The sequence below is a fragment of the Nyctereutes procyonoides genome, unplaced genomic scaffold (assembly GCF_905146905.1).
Source record: "Nyctereutes procyonoides isolate TBG_1078 unplaced genomic scaffold, NYPRO_anot_genome, whole genome shotgun sequence".
Classification (NCBI taxonomy): domain Eukaryota; kingdom Metazoa; phylum Chordata; class Mammalia; order Carnivora; family Canidae; genus Nyctereutes; species Nyctereutes procyonoides.
Genome location: NW_026575126.1, coordinates 51,483,074 through 51,500,618, shown reverse-complemented (window position 1 = coordinate 51,500,618; position 17,545 = coordinate 51,483,074). Strand labels below are relative to the sequence as shown.

Sequence of the window (17,545 nt, the reverse complement as noted above, 5' to 3'; positions counted from 1 at the left end):
CTTGTGCTCTCTTGCTCTCTGTCAAATAAATAAATAAACTCTTTTTAAAAAGTAAAGAAGGCAACCCAGGTGGCTCAGCGGTTTGGCGCCTGCCTTTGGCCCAGGGCGCGATCCTGGAGACCCGGGATTGAATCCCACGTCGGGCTCCTTGCATGGAGCCTGCTTCTCCCTCAGTCTGTGTCTGTGCATCTCTCTCTCTCTCTCTCTTTCTCTCATGAATAAATAAAATCTTAAAAAAAAACTAAAGAAGTAAATATTGATTTTATGAGTACTGATTTAATGCATATGTGGTAAAGTAGTTAGTTCACTGTGTGAAAAGTAGAGAAAGGAACTTTCTTTTCTTTTTTTTTACATAGTTAAACAAGATGGAAATTCCCATTGCTTGGCGAAAGATTGACATTATAAGGGAAGCCAGGAGTACCCAAGTCAATTTTTTTGATGATGATAATCACCGGCAGGTGCTAGAAGAGATTTTCTTTCTAAAAAGATTACAGACAATTAAGGAATTTTTCAGGCTCTGTGGTACCTTTTCTAAAACTTTATCAGGTAATCTTTCACATTTAAACATATTGGATTTGTGTAGAACTTTAGAAGGGGGTAGGGATGGTGCAGGCTTAATTGTATGCTCATACAGTCTAGTTTTTAAATAAGCATTATTATTACCTTATTTTACTTTGCATGAAATACTTGAAAATTTTCCTGTTTTAGGTTCGAGTTCGCTTGAGGATCAGAATACTGTAAATGGACCTGTACAGATTGTCAATGTGAAAACTCTTTTTAGAAACTCCTGTTTCAGTGAAGACCAGATGGCCAAACCTATAAAGGCATTCACAGCTGACTTTGTGAGGCAGCTCTTGATTGGACTACCGAACCAAGCCCTAGGACTCACCCTCTGCAGTTTTATCAGTGCCCTGGGTGTAGACATTATTGCTCAAGTAGAGGCAAAGGACTTTGGTGCTGAAAGCAAAGTCTCTGTTGATGATCTTTGTAAGAAAGCAGTGGAGCACAACATCCAGATTGGGAAGTTCTCTCAGTTGGTAATGAACAGGGCAACTGTGTTAGCAAGCTCCTATGATACTGCCTGGAAGAAGCATGACTTGGTACGCAGGCTAGAAACCAGTATTTCTTCTTGTAAGACAAGCCTGCAGCGTGTTCAGCTGCATATTGCCATGTTTCAAGTAAGTATTTCTCTAATGTGTTTTTCTCTACTCTAGGAATTTGAAAACCTAGGGGAATTAATATAAAATAATACAAAGAAAAAAAATTTAAACATCCTGAATTGTGCCACCCACAGCAAACCCAGCTTTTTAGCATTTTGGTATCTTTGTCCAGTTTTTCCTTGTTTCCGTTTCCTGTAGTTGAGAGTATTTTGTGTTTACACTTTGCGACTTCTTTGTTTGCATCCATGTGGTATGGTTGGTATTATCTGTATTGTTAAGTTTTATCATGAACTGATTTCTTTTTTTTTTTTTTTTTTTAAATTTTTATTATTATTTATTTATGATAGTCACACACACAGAGAGAGAGAGAGAGGCAGAGACACAGGCAGAGGGAGAAGCAGGCTCCATGCACCGGGAGCCTGACGTGGGATTCGATCCCGGGTCTCCAGGATCGCGCCCCGGGCCAAAGGCAGGCGCCAAACTGCTGCGCCACCCAGGGATCCCTGAACTGATTTCTTTAGCTCATAAATTAAGAAAACTAATTTATTCACATTTTGAAATTATAGTTATTTTATGTTAACAGTCTAGCACATTGGAATCTTTTTGTATTTTTTTCTTCAAAAAAAGTTGACATTTTTGTTGTCTTATACATTTTAGAGTTTATTCCCTTAAAAAATTGACAACTGAATGGAAAACATTATATCCTTACAGTTTTGTTGATCTGAACAAATGTTCGTCATTTTAAACCCTAAGTACAATATGTTACTTTTAATTGTAGCCCAAATATCCCTTAGGCCTTTTGGGGCCTTCCTTAAAACATACAAGATGACTTGCTCCTCTGTGAGCAGTTGTCTGCCCCTTTCTGCAACTTCTAGGCTCTCTGGAGAATTCTTTGTTCTGTACTGCTGCCATCATTTCTCTTAATCACTTGCTTAGCCTCACGCTGGATAGACTGCCTCTCCACCCACCATCTACCCATGCCTTTTCCAACCTCTTAACTGGAGATAGATATCTTTTGGGGAGATTGTATACTAGACTTTTATATACACTTGGAAACATCTTCAGGATTAATACTTAGTTGTTGCATATCACTGATCAAAGAAATTTATCAGCCATTCTCTAAATTAGGAAATTTATCACCTGGTTGTGATTCTTTTGTAATGTTTCTGCTGTTAGACTTCTCTGCTTACCTCGCTTTGCTGTGGCTGAGTGTTTTTTTTCTCTTCGCTTCAGTCCTAATCCCCACCTCCCCTCCTTTTATCTAAAGATTATTTTTCCTGCTGATTTTACTAAATTGTTTTTTCTTTGAACAGTGGCAGCATGAAGACCTTCTTATCAATAGACCACAAGCCATGTCAGTTACACCTCCTCCTCGGTCAGCCATCCTAACCAGCATGAAAAAGAAACTCCATACTCTGAGCCAAATTGAAACTTCAATTGCAACAGTTCAGGTGTGTTTTGTCAGACCTTAACTTGCAGCATTTACTTTCAGAAATGACCTATGCTGTGAGGAGGTGTTCAGTCTATGTACACGTCTGTCCTTGGCTTACTTCTTGTTCACTTTTATTTTTAATTTGTATCTTTTTTTTCTTCAAGTAACCAAAACTAACAGTAGCAGTGTATTTTTTTTTTTTTTAGCAGTGTATTTTGAACCAGGAATAGAGACATACTACACATTTCAGGGTTTGTTTTTGTTTTTGTTATTTTTAGATTTTATTTATTCATGATGGGGGCGGGGGCAGGCAGAGAGACAGGCTGAGGAAGAAGCAGGCTTCTCACAGGGAGCCTGATGTGGGACTTGATCCCAGATCCCAGGATCATGACCTGAGCCAAAGGCAGGCGCCCAAACTGCTGAGCCACCCAGGCATCCTAACACTTAGTTTTTCTGAAAGGCTTACTATTCATATCTAAAAAGCTTAGGCATTTCTTTTATTTCATTTTGAAAAGAGCAAGGATGGGGCAGAGGGTGAGAATCTTTAAAAAATATTTTTATTTAAATTCAATTAATTAACATATAATGTATTATTAGTTTCATGTAGAGGTCAGTGATTCATCAGTCTTCTGTGATACAGTGCTCATTACATCAGTCATAAGCAGGCTCAGCATGGACCCAGACGCAGGACTCAGTCTCATGACCCTGAGATTATGACCTGAGCTGAAATCAAGAGTTGGGCATTTAACTGACTGAGCCACCCAGGCACCCTAGCTTAGGCACTTTTTATCTCTGTTGTATAGTTAGTGATATTTTATGATGTCAAAGGATATTTTTCTATTACAATTTTTTGTCATTTCTGCCTAATATTTAATCTCCCCTCCCCCTTTCAAAATAAGAAACAGGTCTTGATAATGGTTATATATGTCTTTGTATTGTTTCTCCTTTTATCTCATATACTCCTTATATCTCATGTAACTGACATTTTTCTGTTCATTTTACAAATTCTAGTATAAAATCAAGTATAATCACTTCTGTAATTTTTACATTTTTAATGAAACTTTTCTGGAGCTCACTTTGAAGATTGAAATATCTTTACAATATATTAGGGCTAGATTTCAATATTGGAGAGTGAATACCTGCCCTTTCTGATTTTAGGGGTGTGTTTCTATCAAAGAAAGAGGGAGAAAAGTGCAGGAAAGACAGGATGTGAATTCCTCCACCTAAAGTGGTGAATAAATAATGAAATAACTTTGTTATGTAAAACCTTCCTTGTCATGAATTTATAAACTTTTGAATCTGGGAAAATTTGATTTTTGTCTTTTGTAATCAAAAGTGTAGATGGATTTTTTTTTTGGTAGATGGATTTTTTTAAATTAAATTTTTTATTTTAATTCTAGTTAACATACAGAGTTCTATTAGTTTCAGGTGTACAATATAGTGATTCAACAGTGCTATTCATGATTTGGTGCTCATTGTGATAAGTGTACTCTTTAATCCCCATCATCTCTTTCACCCCTCTTCCCAACCACCTCCCTTCTGGTAACCACCAGTTCTCTAGAGTTAAGAGTGTTTCTTTGTGTGTTTCTCCTTTTTTCCTCTTTGTTCATTTGTTTTGTTACTCATATTCCACTATGAGCGAAATCATTTATTTCATTCTCTGAGTGACATTTCACTTAGCATTATATCCTCTTAACTCTCTTTTGTTGCAAATGGTACATGGATATTCTTATAGGTAGCACTTAAGCGCATTAGGAATTTGATGTAGCACTGTTTTCTTTTTCTTTTTTTTTTTTTTTTTTTTAAAGATTTTGTTTATTTACTCATGAGCAACACAGCGAGAGAGAGAGAGGCAGAGACACAGGCAGAGAGAGAAACAGGCTCCATGCAGGGAGCCCGATGGGGGACTTGATCTCGGGTCTCCAGGATCACACCCTGGGCTGCAGGCAGTGCTAAACCGCTGTGCCACTGGGGCTGCCCTGTTTTCATTTTATTAAAGGCTACTTTATTTAGGGATGCCTGGAGGGCTCAGTGGTTGAGCACGTCTCTCTTCAGCTCAGGGCATGATTCCAGTCTGGGGACCAAGTCCCACATTGGGCTCCCTGTGGGGGGCCTGCTGCTCCCTCTGCCTATGCCTCTGTCTCCCTCTGTGTTTCTCATGAATGAATAAATAAAATATATATATTTTTTAAATGAAGGCTTCTTTAAACATGAAAATCTTGGGATGCCTGTGTGGCTCATCTGTTGAGCATCCACCGCTTTGTTTGTTTGTTTTTTAAAGATTTTATTTACTTGACAGAGAGCACAGGCAGAGGGAGAGGGAGAAGCAGGGAGCCTGATGTGCTGCTTGATCCCAGGACCTTGGGATCATGATGAGCTGAAGGGAGCCGCTTAACCGACTGAGCCACCCAGGCGCCCCTCTAACTCTTGGTTTTGGTTCAGGTTGTGATCTCATAGGTTGGCAGATTGAGCCCTACATTGGGCTATACCCTCAGTGAGGAGTTTGCTTGCAAGATTGTCTCCCTCTGCCTCTTCCTCCTCTATCTCTCTCTCTCCTCTTTTTCTCTGAAGTAAATAGATGGACTTTAAAAAAAATAATTAAAATCTGCAGATTTTAAGACCAACTAAAAGCCAGTTCTTACCTCCCCAGACATATTTAGCCTTAAATATTCAAATGAAATCAAGATTAATTCCAAAAGATGTTAAAAATGTTTTCTAAATTATGTATGTCTCATCCTGTTTCTTTTGAATCTGTCTTGTATTTATATAAAATCCTCACCAGGAATTGGAGAGTGTGAAATATTCACTGATGTTCTTCTGGCTTTTATAGGAGAAACTAGCAGCACTTGAAGCAAGTATTGAACAGCGACTTAAGTGGGCAGGTGGTGCCAACCCTGCACTGGCACCTGTACTACAGGATTTTGAAGCAACAATAGCCGAAAGAAGAAATCTTGTCCTTAAAGAGAGCCAAAGAGCAAGCCAGGTATTGTGACCCATGTGTGCCATCTTTGTTTTCAGTTATGGGATTCTACAATTGATGGAAGTTACATGTGGGATAACTAGAGGTAGCTTGAGAGTCCACTCTCTAGTTCACAGTACTGGAAATAGAGTCTGATAGGCCTTGGTTGGAAGGGCATCCCTTAGGCTGAGTTCACAGCCAATTATTTCCGTAGATCTTTACTGTCTCCTAGCTAGATATAAAATGGGTTCAGCCTTTGTTGGAACATAAGGAGTTTAATTCCATATTTGTCTAAGGTTCTCTTTATGCAACTAAGGTGACCCAGTGGCAATAAAATGTCTTTATGAGCTTGTGTTCTGTCAGAAGTTGTGGATTAACTTCATTATGATTGGGGGAAGGGGACAAAAGCAAAAAAAGAAAAAAACCTATTAGATAATTTTCCATCAGGTACAAAATTAGACTAATACAGTGATTCCCATATTCTCATAACCAATTAAAATTTAGTTGATCATCAACTTATGTCCTATTTTATTTCCTCATACTTCCAATTTTTCCTTTCCCTCCCATTTTTAATGAAATTCCAAACGTATGATTTTTATCTGTAAATATTTCAGTATGTATTTGTAAAAGTAGAAATTATTTACATAATCACAGTAGTATTATATTTTTTTAAATGTGCATAATATCGTCAATACATCGAAGGTCATATTTTGTGGTCTTACTGTAAAGCTAGGCAAGAGTAGAAGCAGAAGGACAGTGTTCCAAATTGAAATTTGGACATAGCACTAATAAATTGCAATTGAATATAACAGTTTTATTGTGAAGTAAATTTTCTACCAAAAAGCAAACATGTAGAAGATACTTTTATATGAATGTACTTGGGTGATTTTAACCATCTCAGATCTAATAACATTAGCTAAAACAAGGTGCATTTATTCATAGCCTTTATTAGGATTAGATCTGTTTCCTAAAAGAGTCATTCATAACATTTTTTAACGACCAGTTGTGGTCCTGAATTCTGGAAATGAATTCTGGTAGTATTTTTTCATGTCAGATTAAAATTGCATTTCTTCCCTGACTGTGATGGGTCCATTCCTTTTTACCTCTTTATAGGTCACTTTCCTCTGCAGCAATATCATCCATTTTGAAAGTTTACGAACTAGAACTGCAGAAGCCTTAAACCTGGATGCCGCATTATTTGAACTAATCAAACGATGTCAGCAAATGTGTTCATTTGCGTCACAGTTTAATAGTTCAGTCTCTGAATTAGAGCTTCGTTTATTACAAAGAGTGGTGAGTCTTGAATCTTGATATGAGAGTAGAGACTTGTGGATAAAAATGTTAAGGCCAGTGTCATGCCCTCAAAGCCAATGTAATATAGTCAGTTTACATTTATATATAGTGTGTGTACTGTATATAAGATACTGTTTGAGGGACATAATGATTATATCCAGGGACACCTGGCTGGCTTGGTCTGTGAAGCATGCAACTCTTGATTTTGGGGTTGTGAGTTTGAGCCCCACGTTGGATGTAGAGAGTACTTTAAAATCTTAAAAAGTAATAATGATGATTAAATTTTGCTCTTAGTCCCCAAGGAACCTATTGATAATAAATAATACAATGAATTAAAAAGTTAAAAGGATTCTCAGAGCTACAATTGGCAGTACTGTGGAGGTTCAGAGGGGAGGAGGAATTCAGTGTATAGCAAATGACTTAGACACACTGATAATAGGGTAACAGACAAAGGGCTAGTGGAAGGTGAATGTGGACAGGAGGGTTGAGTCCAGAAATAGAAAGTCAATAAATTTAGTGTTTATATTTTATGGGAAAGTTTTAGACTATGTATTAATTAGGAAGTGTCTTTTTTAAAGAGTGATTTACACGGGTTTAGGGTCCTCGATACAGATCATTTTTGTTATTCTAGATATATTTTTTATGTCTTTGAGGATTTATTCCTGTATGATTATGCAGAAAAATTAAAAATCTTTTAAAAATTTCAGAAATTAAGTTATTGTTAAGTACTATTATGTACATAATTAGTTCATGATGCAGCAAATGAGGTTCTTTGTGTGAGCTTGAGTTACTAATACCTTTTGATGGTGGTGATGAAGGATAGAATCTTATATTATTCCATCTGATACTTACACAAATGCTTATTCTGTTTAGGACACCAGTCTTGAGCATCCTATTGGCAGCTCTGAGTGGCTTTTGTCAGCACACAAACAATTGACCCAGGATATGTCTACTCAGAGGGCAATTCAGACAGAGAAAGAGCAACAGATAGAAACAGTCTGTGAAACAATTCAGAATCTGGTTGATAATATAAAGACTGTGCTCACTGGTCATAACCGGCAACTTGGAGATGTCAAACATCTCCTGAAAGCAATGGCTAAGGTAAGACTAATAATACTGGCACACAATTAACTCCTTCCTTTCATAAAATTACAAGTAGTTGTATTTGGGAAAATAACGATATAAACAAAACAACTTCTGTCAGGTCTTATCTTCCAATTTGTAACTGAGTTTGTGTGTGTGTGTGTGTGTGTAAGATTTTATTAGAGACAGAGAGAGGCAGAGACACAGGCAGAGGGAGAAGCAGGCTCCATGCAAGGATCCTGATGTGGGACTCGATCCTGGGTCTCCAAGATGAGGCCTTGGGCTAAAGGCAGCACTAAACCGCGGAGCCACCTGGGCTGCCCTTAATTTGTGTTTTTAACGATTTTTGTTTTGTTTTTTAAAGATTTTATTTCTTTGTTCATGAGAAACAGAGAGGCAGAGACACAGGCAGAGGGAGAAGGGGGCTCCCTGCAGGGAGCCCGATGCAGGACTCGATCCCAGGACCTTGAACTGAAGGCAGGCGCTCAACCACTAAGCCACCCAGGCATCCCTGTTTTGTTTTGTTTTTAAAGCAGGTTGTAGTATTCTGATTTTGTACCTTAGAGAAACTGAATGTTAAAGAGACTGATTCATCCAAAGTCCTGTAACTTAACTATAGACCCAAAACTTGAACATAGCCTCAGAGTGTTTTGATCTCCAACATCTCTTTTTCCTTTCAACCCTTATTCTGAAGCTCATAAGAGTTTGCCTCCAAAATGAATGAAATATTGTCTCTTCCCTCCAGTATCCTACATAATCTACATAGTATGGCAACTGAACCCCCAGAAAAGACTAACTTCATCAGTACAAAACAGTAAATCATTTAACTTGAGGATTTGTTTTCACTTGAGTTTTTATCTTGCACTGAAAATAAGATTCCTGTAGAAAGGGAGTTAAAATGTAATAAATGGATTATTAAACACATATTTGAAAAACACTTACTGGTTGTTACTCAAAATTGACTGTGTTAGGAGTTACTATTGAAACAAATACCATTTCTCTTAATCATTAATATATCAATTCTAGGATGAAGAAGCTGCCCTGGCAGATGGTGAAGATGTTCCCTATGAGAACAGTGTTAGGCAATTCTTAGGTGAATATAAATCATGGCAAGACAACATTCAGACGGTGCTGTTTACATTAGTCCAAGCTATGGGTCAGGTTCGAAGTCAAGAACACGTTGAAATGCTCCAGGAAATAACTCCCACCTTGAAAGAACTGAAAACACAAAGTCAGAGGTAAGAATGTGTTCTGGCTTAAATTTAAAATGTAAGCAAGATATCTGGTATAATAATAAATTTTGTTTATTTAATTCATCTAATTTTTTCAGTTTTGTTCATATTTGTAAGTAGTTATCTGGTGAGATTTCATAAATAAGCCATTTTATTTTGTATTTCAGTATCTATAATAATTTAGTGGGTTTTGCATCACCCTTAGTCACCGATGCAACAAATGAATGTTCGAGTCCAACGTCATCTGCTACTTATCAGCCATCCTTTGCTGCAGGTATGACTTCTCTACTTTAAAAAAGACCCGAATCTTGATCTATTAATAATCTACACATAGATGCTAAGATGCTTATTTATACTTTTAAGAGTCTAATATGTTCATAGTCAACGCTTTTTAAAAGGGTTTTCTTAAACTGTTAAAACTCAAACTGAATGAACACATTTTGGCTTAATTTTAAAAGTACTTGTGTGAGGAAGTAGAAATACATTATGCTTAAATTCTTTTTAAATTTATGACTATACAATATATGCTTGTCAGGGAAGTTTTTTTAAAAATAGGAAAATTTATAATTTCATTCCAGTTAGAGTAGAACCATTACACATTTTTGTTAGACTTGTGTGTATGAATGCGCGTGCACACACACACACAAATTGGGATCATTCTGTGAATGCAGTTTTTGTTGCCTTTTCCCATTTAATATTAAATTGGTAATTTCCTTGTCATAAAATACTCTTTTAAAAAATGACTTAATGTCCAAATTTAATATGCCTTTCTGTGTCTTTACCATATTAATCCCACATTAATTGGACAGTCAACATATATACAGTTTTTTGATAGTACAACAAGCAGTGAGCATCACTGTACAAATTTTTGAATGGCTCTTTAGGCTATATTTAAGAGGACAGTATCTATTTCAAGGGATAAAGACTAAGGTTGTAAAATCCTATTTATTTTCACGGCTATGTATTTGTAGTTGATTGAGAGTGCTCTCCTCTTTGTCTCCCCCCGTCTTCTTTTTTACATGTGAATTGAGCTACTTACTCTTTCTGGTCTTTTTTACATGTGAATTGAGCTATCTACTCTTTCTCTATAGCAGTCCGGAGCAACACTGGCCAGAAGACTCAGCCTGATGTCATGTCACAGAATGCTAGAAAGTTGATTCAGAAAAATCTTGCCACCTCAGCAGATACTCCACCAAGCACCATTCCAGGAACTGGCAAGAGTGTTGCTTGTAGTCCTAAAAAGGCTGTTAGAGACCCTAAAACAGGGAAAGGTAATCAGTGAGAATAAGGACACATTAAATATTTGTACAAAGTGGTGGTTTGACTTATGTATGTTTCCATTGCTTCACAGCTGTGCAAGAGAGAAACTCCTATGCAGTGAGTGTGTGGAAGAGGGTGAAAGCCAAACTCGAGGGCCGAGATGTTGATCCGAATAGGAGGATGTCAGTTGCTGAACAGGTCAGTGACCATTTTTTAAACTTGATCCACACATTTTAATGCTGCTGAAAACAGTATAGGTTTAAAGGTACCTCATCCATATCCTTGGGGATTCATCCACGAAATGAAGAACTGAAATTTATTTTTAGAATTCAGAAGATTTTTAGCAATGGTAGCTCTGGAGTGGACAATATTCACCATTTTAAGCTGACTCTACCCATTTAGCACATTTCTTTTTCCCCAGCCCTCTTCTAACAGAAACTTAAGGTGTAACCTGTGTGTGTGTGTGTGTGTCTTTCTCCTCCACCAGAGAGCAGTTAATTTGCATTTTAAGTAGGAGTATCTGAAGGTTTCCAGTGAAACCAGGTTGAAGTTTTGGATGCAGGAATAGTATCTATAATGTGTTTGGGGGTGTCAGTTTTTCTGAAGTTATTACTCTGAAATTTTCTCATTAGTGTTATTAAAAATATATAAATTTGAGAATGAATCCCCTTTTATTTTGAAATGTTAAGACCTATAGAACTGTTGTAGAATGCTCATATGCTCTACCTAGACCTAGTTAAACCATTTGTTTCCCTACATTTGCTTCATCTTTCTGTGTATGTGTGATGCATACATCGTTTTTCAGAACCATTTGGGAGTTGCAGATACAACACCTGATGCCTAAATACTTCAACATATGTCTTCTTAAACAAAAATAATAATAATAATAATAATTATTATTATTATTATTATTATTATAGATTTTACTTATTTGAGCAAGCACGAGCAGAGGGAGAGGGAGAAGCAGAATCCCCACTGAGCAGGGAGCCTGATATGGGGCTCCATCCTAGCACCCTGGGATCATGACCTGAGCCAAAGGCAGACACTTAACCAAGTGAGCCACTCAGGTGCCCCATAAAACATTATTATTATTAACTGAGGAAACTTGACATTGATGTTATTGTTGACTGTTACCTAACATGGAGTCCATATTCAGATTTCTCTAGTTATCCCCAAAGTTCAGGATAACTTTATGGCTTAGTCCTTGTCTTTTTTTAACCCCTTGGGCCCTGTCTCCTCCCCTCCCCCAGCCCAGCAAGATCTAGTCAAGGCTTGTCTTGCATTTCATAAATACTTGTCCTATCTTTAGTTGCTTTGAATGTCTAGAACAGTTACTGAGGATTTCCTTTTTTTCCCCCCACTTTTATGACATTGACCTTTTTGATGTGTCCAGACCATTTTGTAGAACATACCTCACTTTGTATTTGTCTGATATTTTCCTCATAATGAGATTCAGAATCAGCAATTTTGGCAGGAATACTATATCAATGATGTATCTTTGTGTGTGCTATCTTTATCTTACTAAGTTAGGTCATTTGGTCAAGGGTAGTGTTCTCCTGAATTCTTTACAAATGCACTACCTTTTCTTCTGTGGGGTTAAAATTTGAGACTGTGAATATCCTGTTTTCTAATGTTTTTTAACATCTACAATTCAATTTTAACATAAAAAAAGAAAAGCTTTTTTTTTTCTTAAACAGTGACAGCAAAACACCATTACATTGCTGTGTAGAACCCGAAATACGTTTTTCTTAGAAAGTGCCAGGTTTGGGAAAACACACACACACACACACACACACACCCCAAAATAAAACACATAGGTAATAATGAGTCAGGGATATTTTCACTTCAGAAGCATTCTTATGACTTTCATGACTTTTTTTTTTAAGATTTTATTCATCCATTCATTTATTTAAAGATTTTATTTATTTGAGAGTGCATGCAGTGGGAGGGGGCAGGAAGCTGACTCCCCTATGCTGGGCTCTTGACTTGAGCCAAAAGCAGACACTTAACTGACTGAGCCACCCAGGCACCCTATAACTGTCTATCTTTAGCTCTCTGTCCATTTGTTTGAAGGAAGCTTGGCTTTTGTGCTTTTTATTGTGATAGTAAATTTTATATGAAAGAGAGTTAACAGGCCTTCTAGGAGTGGGTTAAGTATAGAGATCATGGCGTACAACTTTTGACATAAGTCATCATTCAGCAGCGATACATTGAGCATTTAACATATAATTGGGCCCCTTGGATTCTCTGGATATAGAGATGATTATATTTTTTACTATAAAAGAAAATTTAGTTGAGTCAGAATCAATAGGTATTTGTTGAGCACCCAGCTAGATTTCAGAATCAGCTATGCACTTTTTTTTTTTTTTTTACACACTGCTTAAGCATTTACTTAGTGACTTCATGTGTTTAACCCCAAGAGCACCTTGGGGGCTCTGTCTTCACCTAAGGATTTACAAGGTTTAGAGGGATTGTGACTTTGCCAAGACACACATTTTGTAAGCTGTGGAATTATGAGGGAAGCTCAGGTTACTTCACCTTTCCACCATAGTAACTATAGCATCCTTTGGGTATTTGAGTGGTTAGAAATTCTTAACTCCCAGAATTCATATATGTCCTTTAAAGGTCCACATGTTTAAAAATATTCTCCTGCCTACTTTTACAGGTTGACTATGTCATTAAGGAAGCAACTAATCTAGATAACTTGGCTCAGCTGTATGAAGGTTGGACAGCCTGGGTATGAATGGTGAGACAGTAGATGAGTCTGGTTAAGCGAGGTCAGACATCCACCAGAATCAACTCAGCCTCAGGCATCCAAAGCCACACCACAGTCGGTGGTGATGCAACTGGGGGCTTACTCTGAGGAACCCTAGGAAATCTCGGTGCGCTAGGAAGTGAATCCTGCAGGACAGCTGCACTCAGGGAAACGCCCAACACCATGGCCTGCAACCCCAGGGTCAAGGGTGAAAGAAAGAAAGCTCACCGCCTGAACATGGAGATTGTCTTTCTGCCACAGAACAGCTGCAAACGTGTCAGGAGGTTAGCTGCAGAAAGAAATCGGGATGCCGCGGAGCACAGAGTGATTTGGAACTCCATTCCACCTGACCCTGTGTGTACAATCCAGGAAAAAACAAACCCCGCTCAGAAACAGAGAAAACTGGGGCCGCGAAGAAATCACAGCCAAGGAAGATTTGATGCATTCAGATTCTCGTGTAACACTTGTTGCTTGGCAACAGTACTGGTTGGGTTGACCAGTAGGTACAAAAAGGCTATGCGCTAAGAATTTCAGAAATGGACTGGAAATGGAGAGCTATGTAACAGATACACTACATTGGAAGAACTTACTTCTGAAATGAAGGGAAAAAAAAAACCTACCCATCATCCTCCTCCCCAATCCCACACCATCTACCCATTCCCCTTTTACCTGATCCAGTAGATTAGTCATCTTTCAAATTTACTTTTATTTCAATCCTTATATTGCTTTCATATACTTCCATCTCGATGTTGTTAACAACTTATATTTGGAGTGATAAACAGAAATTTCTCCAAAACCACTGATAATATGGAAAATTCAAGGATTGTTTAAAGGTCTGATGATCACATACAAAATGTAATTCTGGTTATTTAAGTCGTTTCTGTGATTCTATCATGTACAGTTTTCAGAATTGTCACTGTGCATTCAAAAGTAATGAATCTAACAGACATTTGATTTAATGTACACTCCCCTTTGCTTATAGTGTGCATTTTTGGGAGGTCATTCAAATTTTCCCTCTTCTGCAATTGCTGTAGTTTCTTTCATAAAAAGTAGCTAATCCAATGTAATCTTTTACCTTTTTAAAAACCAGAATAGAATACCTATTAGAGTTTTACATTGTTGATGACAGATTAACAATAAACTGATGTTCTGGTGGAGGTAGAGTGAAATGCTGTTTAATTCAGTTTTCTCATTTAGTTTACCTGGCATTTTAGGTAGGACATGTACATGAAACATCAGCAAAATGAAAACCACTACCATCTTTTATTAAGTTCAATTATTAGTCTGTGAAGTACTTTACTTTTTGCACAATTTTAATAGTTTGCTGTGAATTCATGATCAAGGTTTCCTTAAATTCAGTATTGCATTTCAGTACTGTAAGCTGAATTGTTGATCCAAAATCAAAATCCAGACTAGAATAGAAAATCACGTATCGACACAGAATAGAACAAAATCTTGATTATGTTTTTCCTGCATTTTAGGGATTAGGACTGTGATCATTTCTGGTTGCCAATCTTCACAAACTTAAGGGTATTAAGGAAAAAATTCCACATAGCTCTGGCCTTTTCTGTATTCTGATTGCCACATTAATCTATGATCTTTACATGCCCATGGGAGAGTGCATCTCAGTATCAGTGCTTTTCTAATACTTAGGCAAGTATTGCAAGAAAGGTGGTATTTTCAAATACCCATGTGTCTAATAGCAAGTTAAGGAACCTAGTGCATCAAATTTTATTTTCTTCACACATTTGAACCTTATTTTCACAATCAAAACAACCTATCTGGAATAATAATGCCATATTGTGTCATGCACGCTGCTTTATTTCCTAGAGGCTGTGTGGGAGCTACTACATTCATCACTTGATTACCTCTGCTCTCTCAAAAGTCTTTTCAGCAACATTCTTTATTGTCACAAGGAAAAACTTTTATCACGGTGATAAAACAAATTCACACTAGTTTGTCCCTACTGGTAGTATTCAGAAATTGCTTTTTCTTTGGTAAAGAAGATAAATGAAATAGGTGAATTTTATTGCCTGTGAATTTCAGGCTTCAGAGGTACCTGGCACCTTATCCAAGCAAATACAAAACAGCTTTATATCAGAAACATGTGCCTCTGGTAAATTATCCTTCACTTTTATTTTAAAATGGTCCCTCAGAGAACAGTGTGGCATATACATGTTTGGTTGTGGGGCAGAATGTGAATAATTGAGGACTTCAAAGCTTGCTCTTTACTACACTCTGGATAGTAAGACCCCAGTCTGTACAATTTGGCTTCCTCTAGGAAGTCATTCTGCCAAGTAGCCTTGGCTTTTTGAGCTGTCGTAGGCAAACTCCACAGATTTAATCACTGGTGAGAGGCCCTGGTGATAGAGCAGCTTGAGAAGACAGGGCTATATTTGGGGGATTATCTTGTAAAATAAAGTTTAGAGTGCTGTCCTTACGAAGTCATACATTTTTGATGATACAAAATACCTGTGGAAAACCAGGGATCTGCTCCTCTCTTCTTCTCTTTCTCAGATTCAGGGGTTATAGAATAACCTACAACCTCTTCAATTTAGAGTACCCTTGGATATTGAAGTTTATCTTAAGTGTTTTGTCGTCTTTTTCTAAAATTGCCTGAATTTTAGTTGATATCTCTACAAAGCTCTGGAGGCTTAGTTTATGGAGCTGTGTGTATTTCTCTTTTAGTTTTTCTTTGGTGTGTCTTGCAGGATCTCCTTCTTTCCAGTCATGAGTTAACATAGTTTGCTAGATGATTATTAACATTCTTTTGTGTCTGGCACTTGGAGTGAGTTCTTTTTTGAGCTATGTGAGATTTCTGTGTGTGAACTGATAATCAAGCTCTTGATCTGCTTCCCTAAATAGTTTTTTTTAGAGCCCAAACCCCAGGTTCAGGGTGAGGGTTTGTAATACAAAGAAAAACTTCCATCACTTCTGCCCTTAACACTTGCCACTATTACCTAAGCTTAGTATGTAGTTTTCTTAATATTGTTCATGTTTGGTGTTATCTGCATTGTTTTGTTTTGTTTTAAATTGTGGTTGTTCTGATGTGTGAAATTTAAGGAAAGAGCCATTAAACAATGCCGAGCAGGGCAATGCAAGTACAGCCAAATATTAGAGTTGATGTGCAATCTTAGGTCCTTTTAAATCTGGGGTATTATAGGCAGTACTTTAAATTGAAAAGTCTTCCTGGCCTATTATCCTCCACATATTTGTAATTACTCTGGGGGCTTACTTGTTTTGGCAGTACTAATATCAAAGGAGCTGGTTCTTCTTTTTTCCTAATTCTTTTCATATTAAATGAAGCACCTACAATTAGCCTGTTAGTCCTATTCATAAACATCAAAAATCAGTGAATGCTTTACTGTTAGCACATGTACTTTTTAGACAAAATCAGATGAATGTGAAAACCAGTGACCTTCCATTCTCTATTCTTGGGCTTGTCAAATGTCAGTAATTTAGAGCTAGGGCTTTCCCCCTGAAATCAAGGAGGTAGACTAGGTAATGTAAGGGTCACTTAAAGAAGGCAGATTTTATTTTTGGTATATGGGTTGTAATAGAAACATTCCTCCTATGGGGAAAATGAGCTTAGCATTACAAATTTTTGCAAACATTCACTGCAGAAGGGGAATTCCATTGTGTTATAAACCCTAAGGATTTGTTGCTCTTTTCCTGCTTTTTAGGCCTGGGTAACAATCTTACCATCCCTTATTTACAAAAGAGCAAATGGACTCTGAGAAGCTTTATATGTTCACGGGTTAGTTGTACAACAGGAACACTGTAGAGTCCCCTGCTTTCTATGGGAATTTGGGCTAACTAGGGAAAAGCTGTTTGTTGTGCTAATGTAAAATTGTCACATAATTAGTTTTTTGAAGATGGTAAACTTAAGGAATTGCATGTTATTCTGAAATGCAGGCTTTTAGAATGTTTTTCTTTCAAAACAGGCTGATTTTTCTTTTCCTGAAGTCCAAGTTTCCGCTCCTCTTTAAAATTCCCGTGTCAGTTATTTTTCTGGTTTAAATTTCTCTTATATTTCCACCTGTAATGTCAGTGGCAACATCATACTTGTTAATTTACTTTACCCTTATTATACAAACAAATTGAGTTTAACTGAATCTTCCTTGTCCTAGTAACATTGTATAAAGTGGCTTCTCTGTACAAAAGGTTGTAATGCCTCCTGATGGATATAATTTTGTGATTGTATTTAAGATTAAAAGTTGAATAAATCACACCAGCTTCCTGAAAATGTTCCTAATGCATCTTTTGGAAAACAAAAATACATGCCTACTTTGTGCATATTTGCATTAACACAGCAAAGATTGTATGAACTACATTTTTCAGAAAATAAAGTCTTAAAAGACATAGCATTTA

The 17,545-nt window shown here is 37.1% G+C and overlaps 1 protein-coding gene across 4 annotated transcripts in view; it reads left to right on the top strand.

Annotated features, from left to right (window-relative positions):
• SMG1 (SMG1 nonsense mediated mRNA decay associated PI3K related kinase) overlaps window positions 1-17,536 on the top strand; it is a 107,572-nt gene extending 90,036 nt beyond the window's left edge. For 3 of the 4 annotated variants that reach the window (XM_055339330.1, XM_055339327.1, XM_055339329.1), the window contains 11 exons: window positions 357-546; window positions 709-1,178; window positions 2,474-2,611; window positions 5,423-5,575; window positions 6,665-6,844; window positions 7,718-7,945; window positions 8,954-9,165; window positions 9,327-9,433; window positions 10,251-10,430; window positions 10,511-10,617; window positions 13,085-17,536. In XM_055339330.1, coding sequence (XP_055195305.1) covers window positions 357-546; window positions 709-1,178; window positions 2,474-2,611; window positions 5,423-5,575; window positions 6,665-6,844; window positions 7,718-7,945; window positions 8,954-9,165; window positions 9,327-9,433; window positions 10,251-10,430; window positions 10,511-10,617; window positions 13,085-13,162 — 2,043 coding nt within the window. In that variant the 3' untranslated portion in view covers window positions 13,163-17,536. The remainder of the gene's footprint in view (window positions 1-356; window positions 547-708; window positions 1,179-2,473; window positions 2,612-5,422; window positions 5,576-6,664; window positions 6,845-7,717; window positions 7,946-8,953; window positions 9,166-9,326; window positions 9,434-10,250; window positions 10,431-10,510; window positions 10,618-13,084) is intronic. The other variant, XM_055339328.1, reaches the window with a different exon arrangement.
• The last annotated feature ends 9 nt before the right edge of the window (window positions 17,537-17,545 follow it).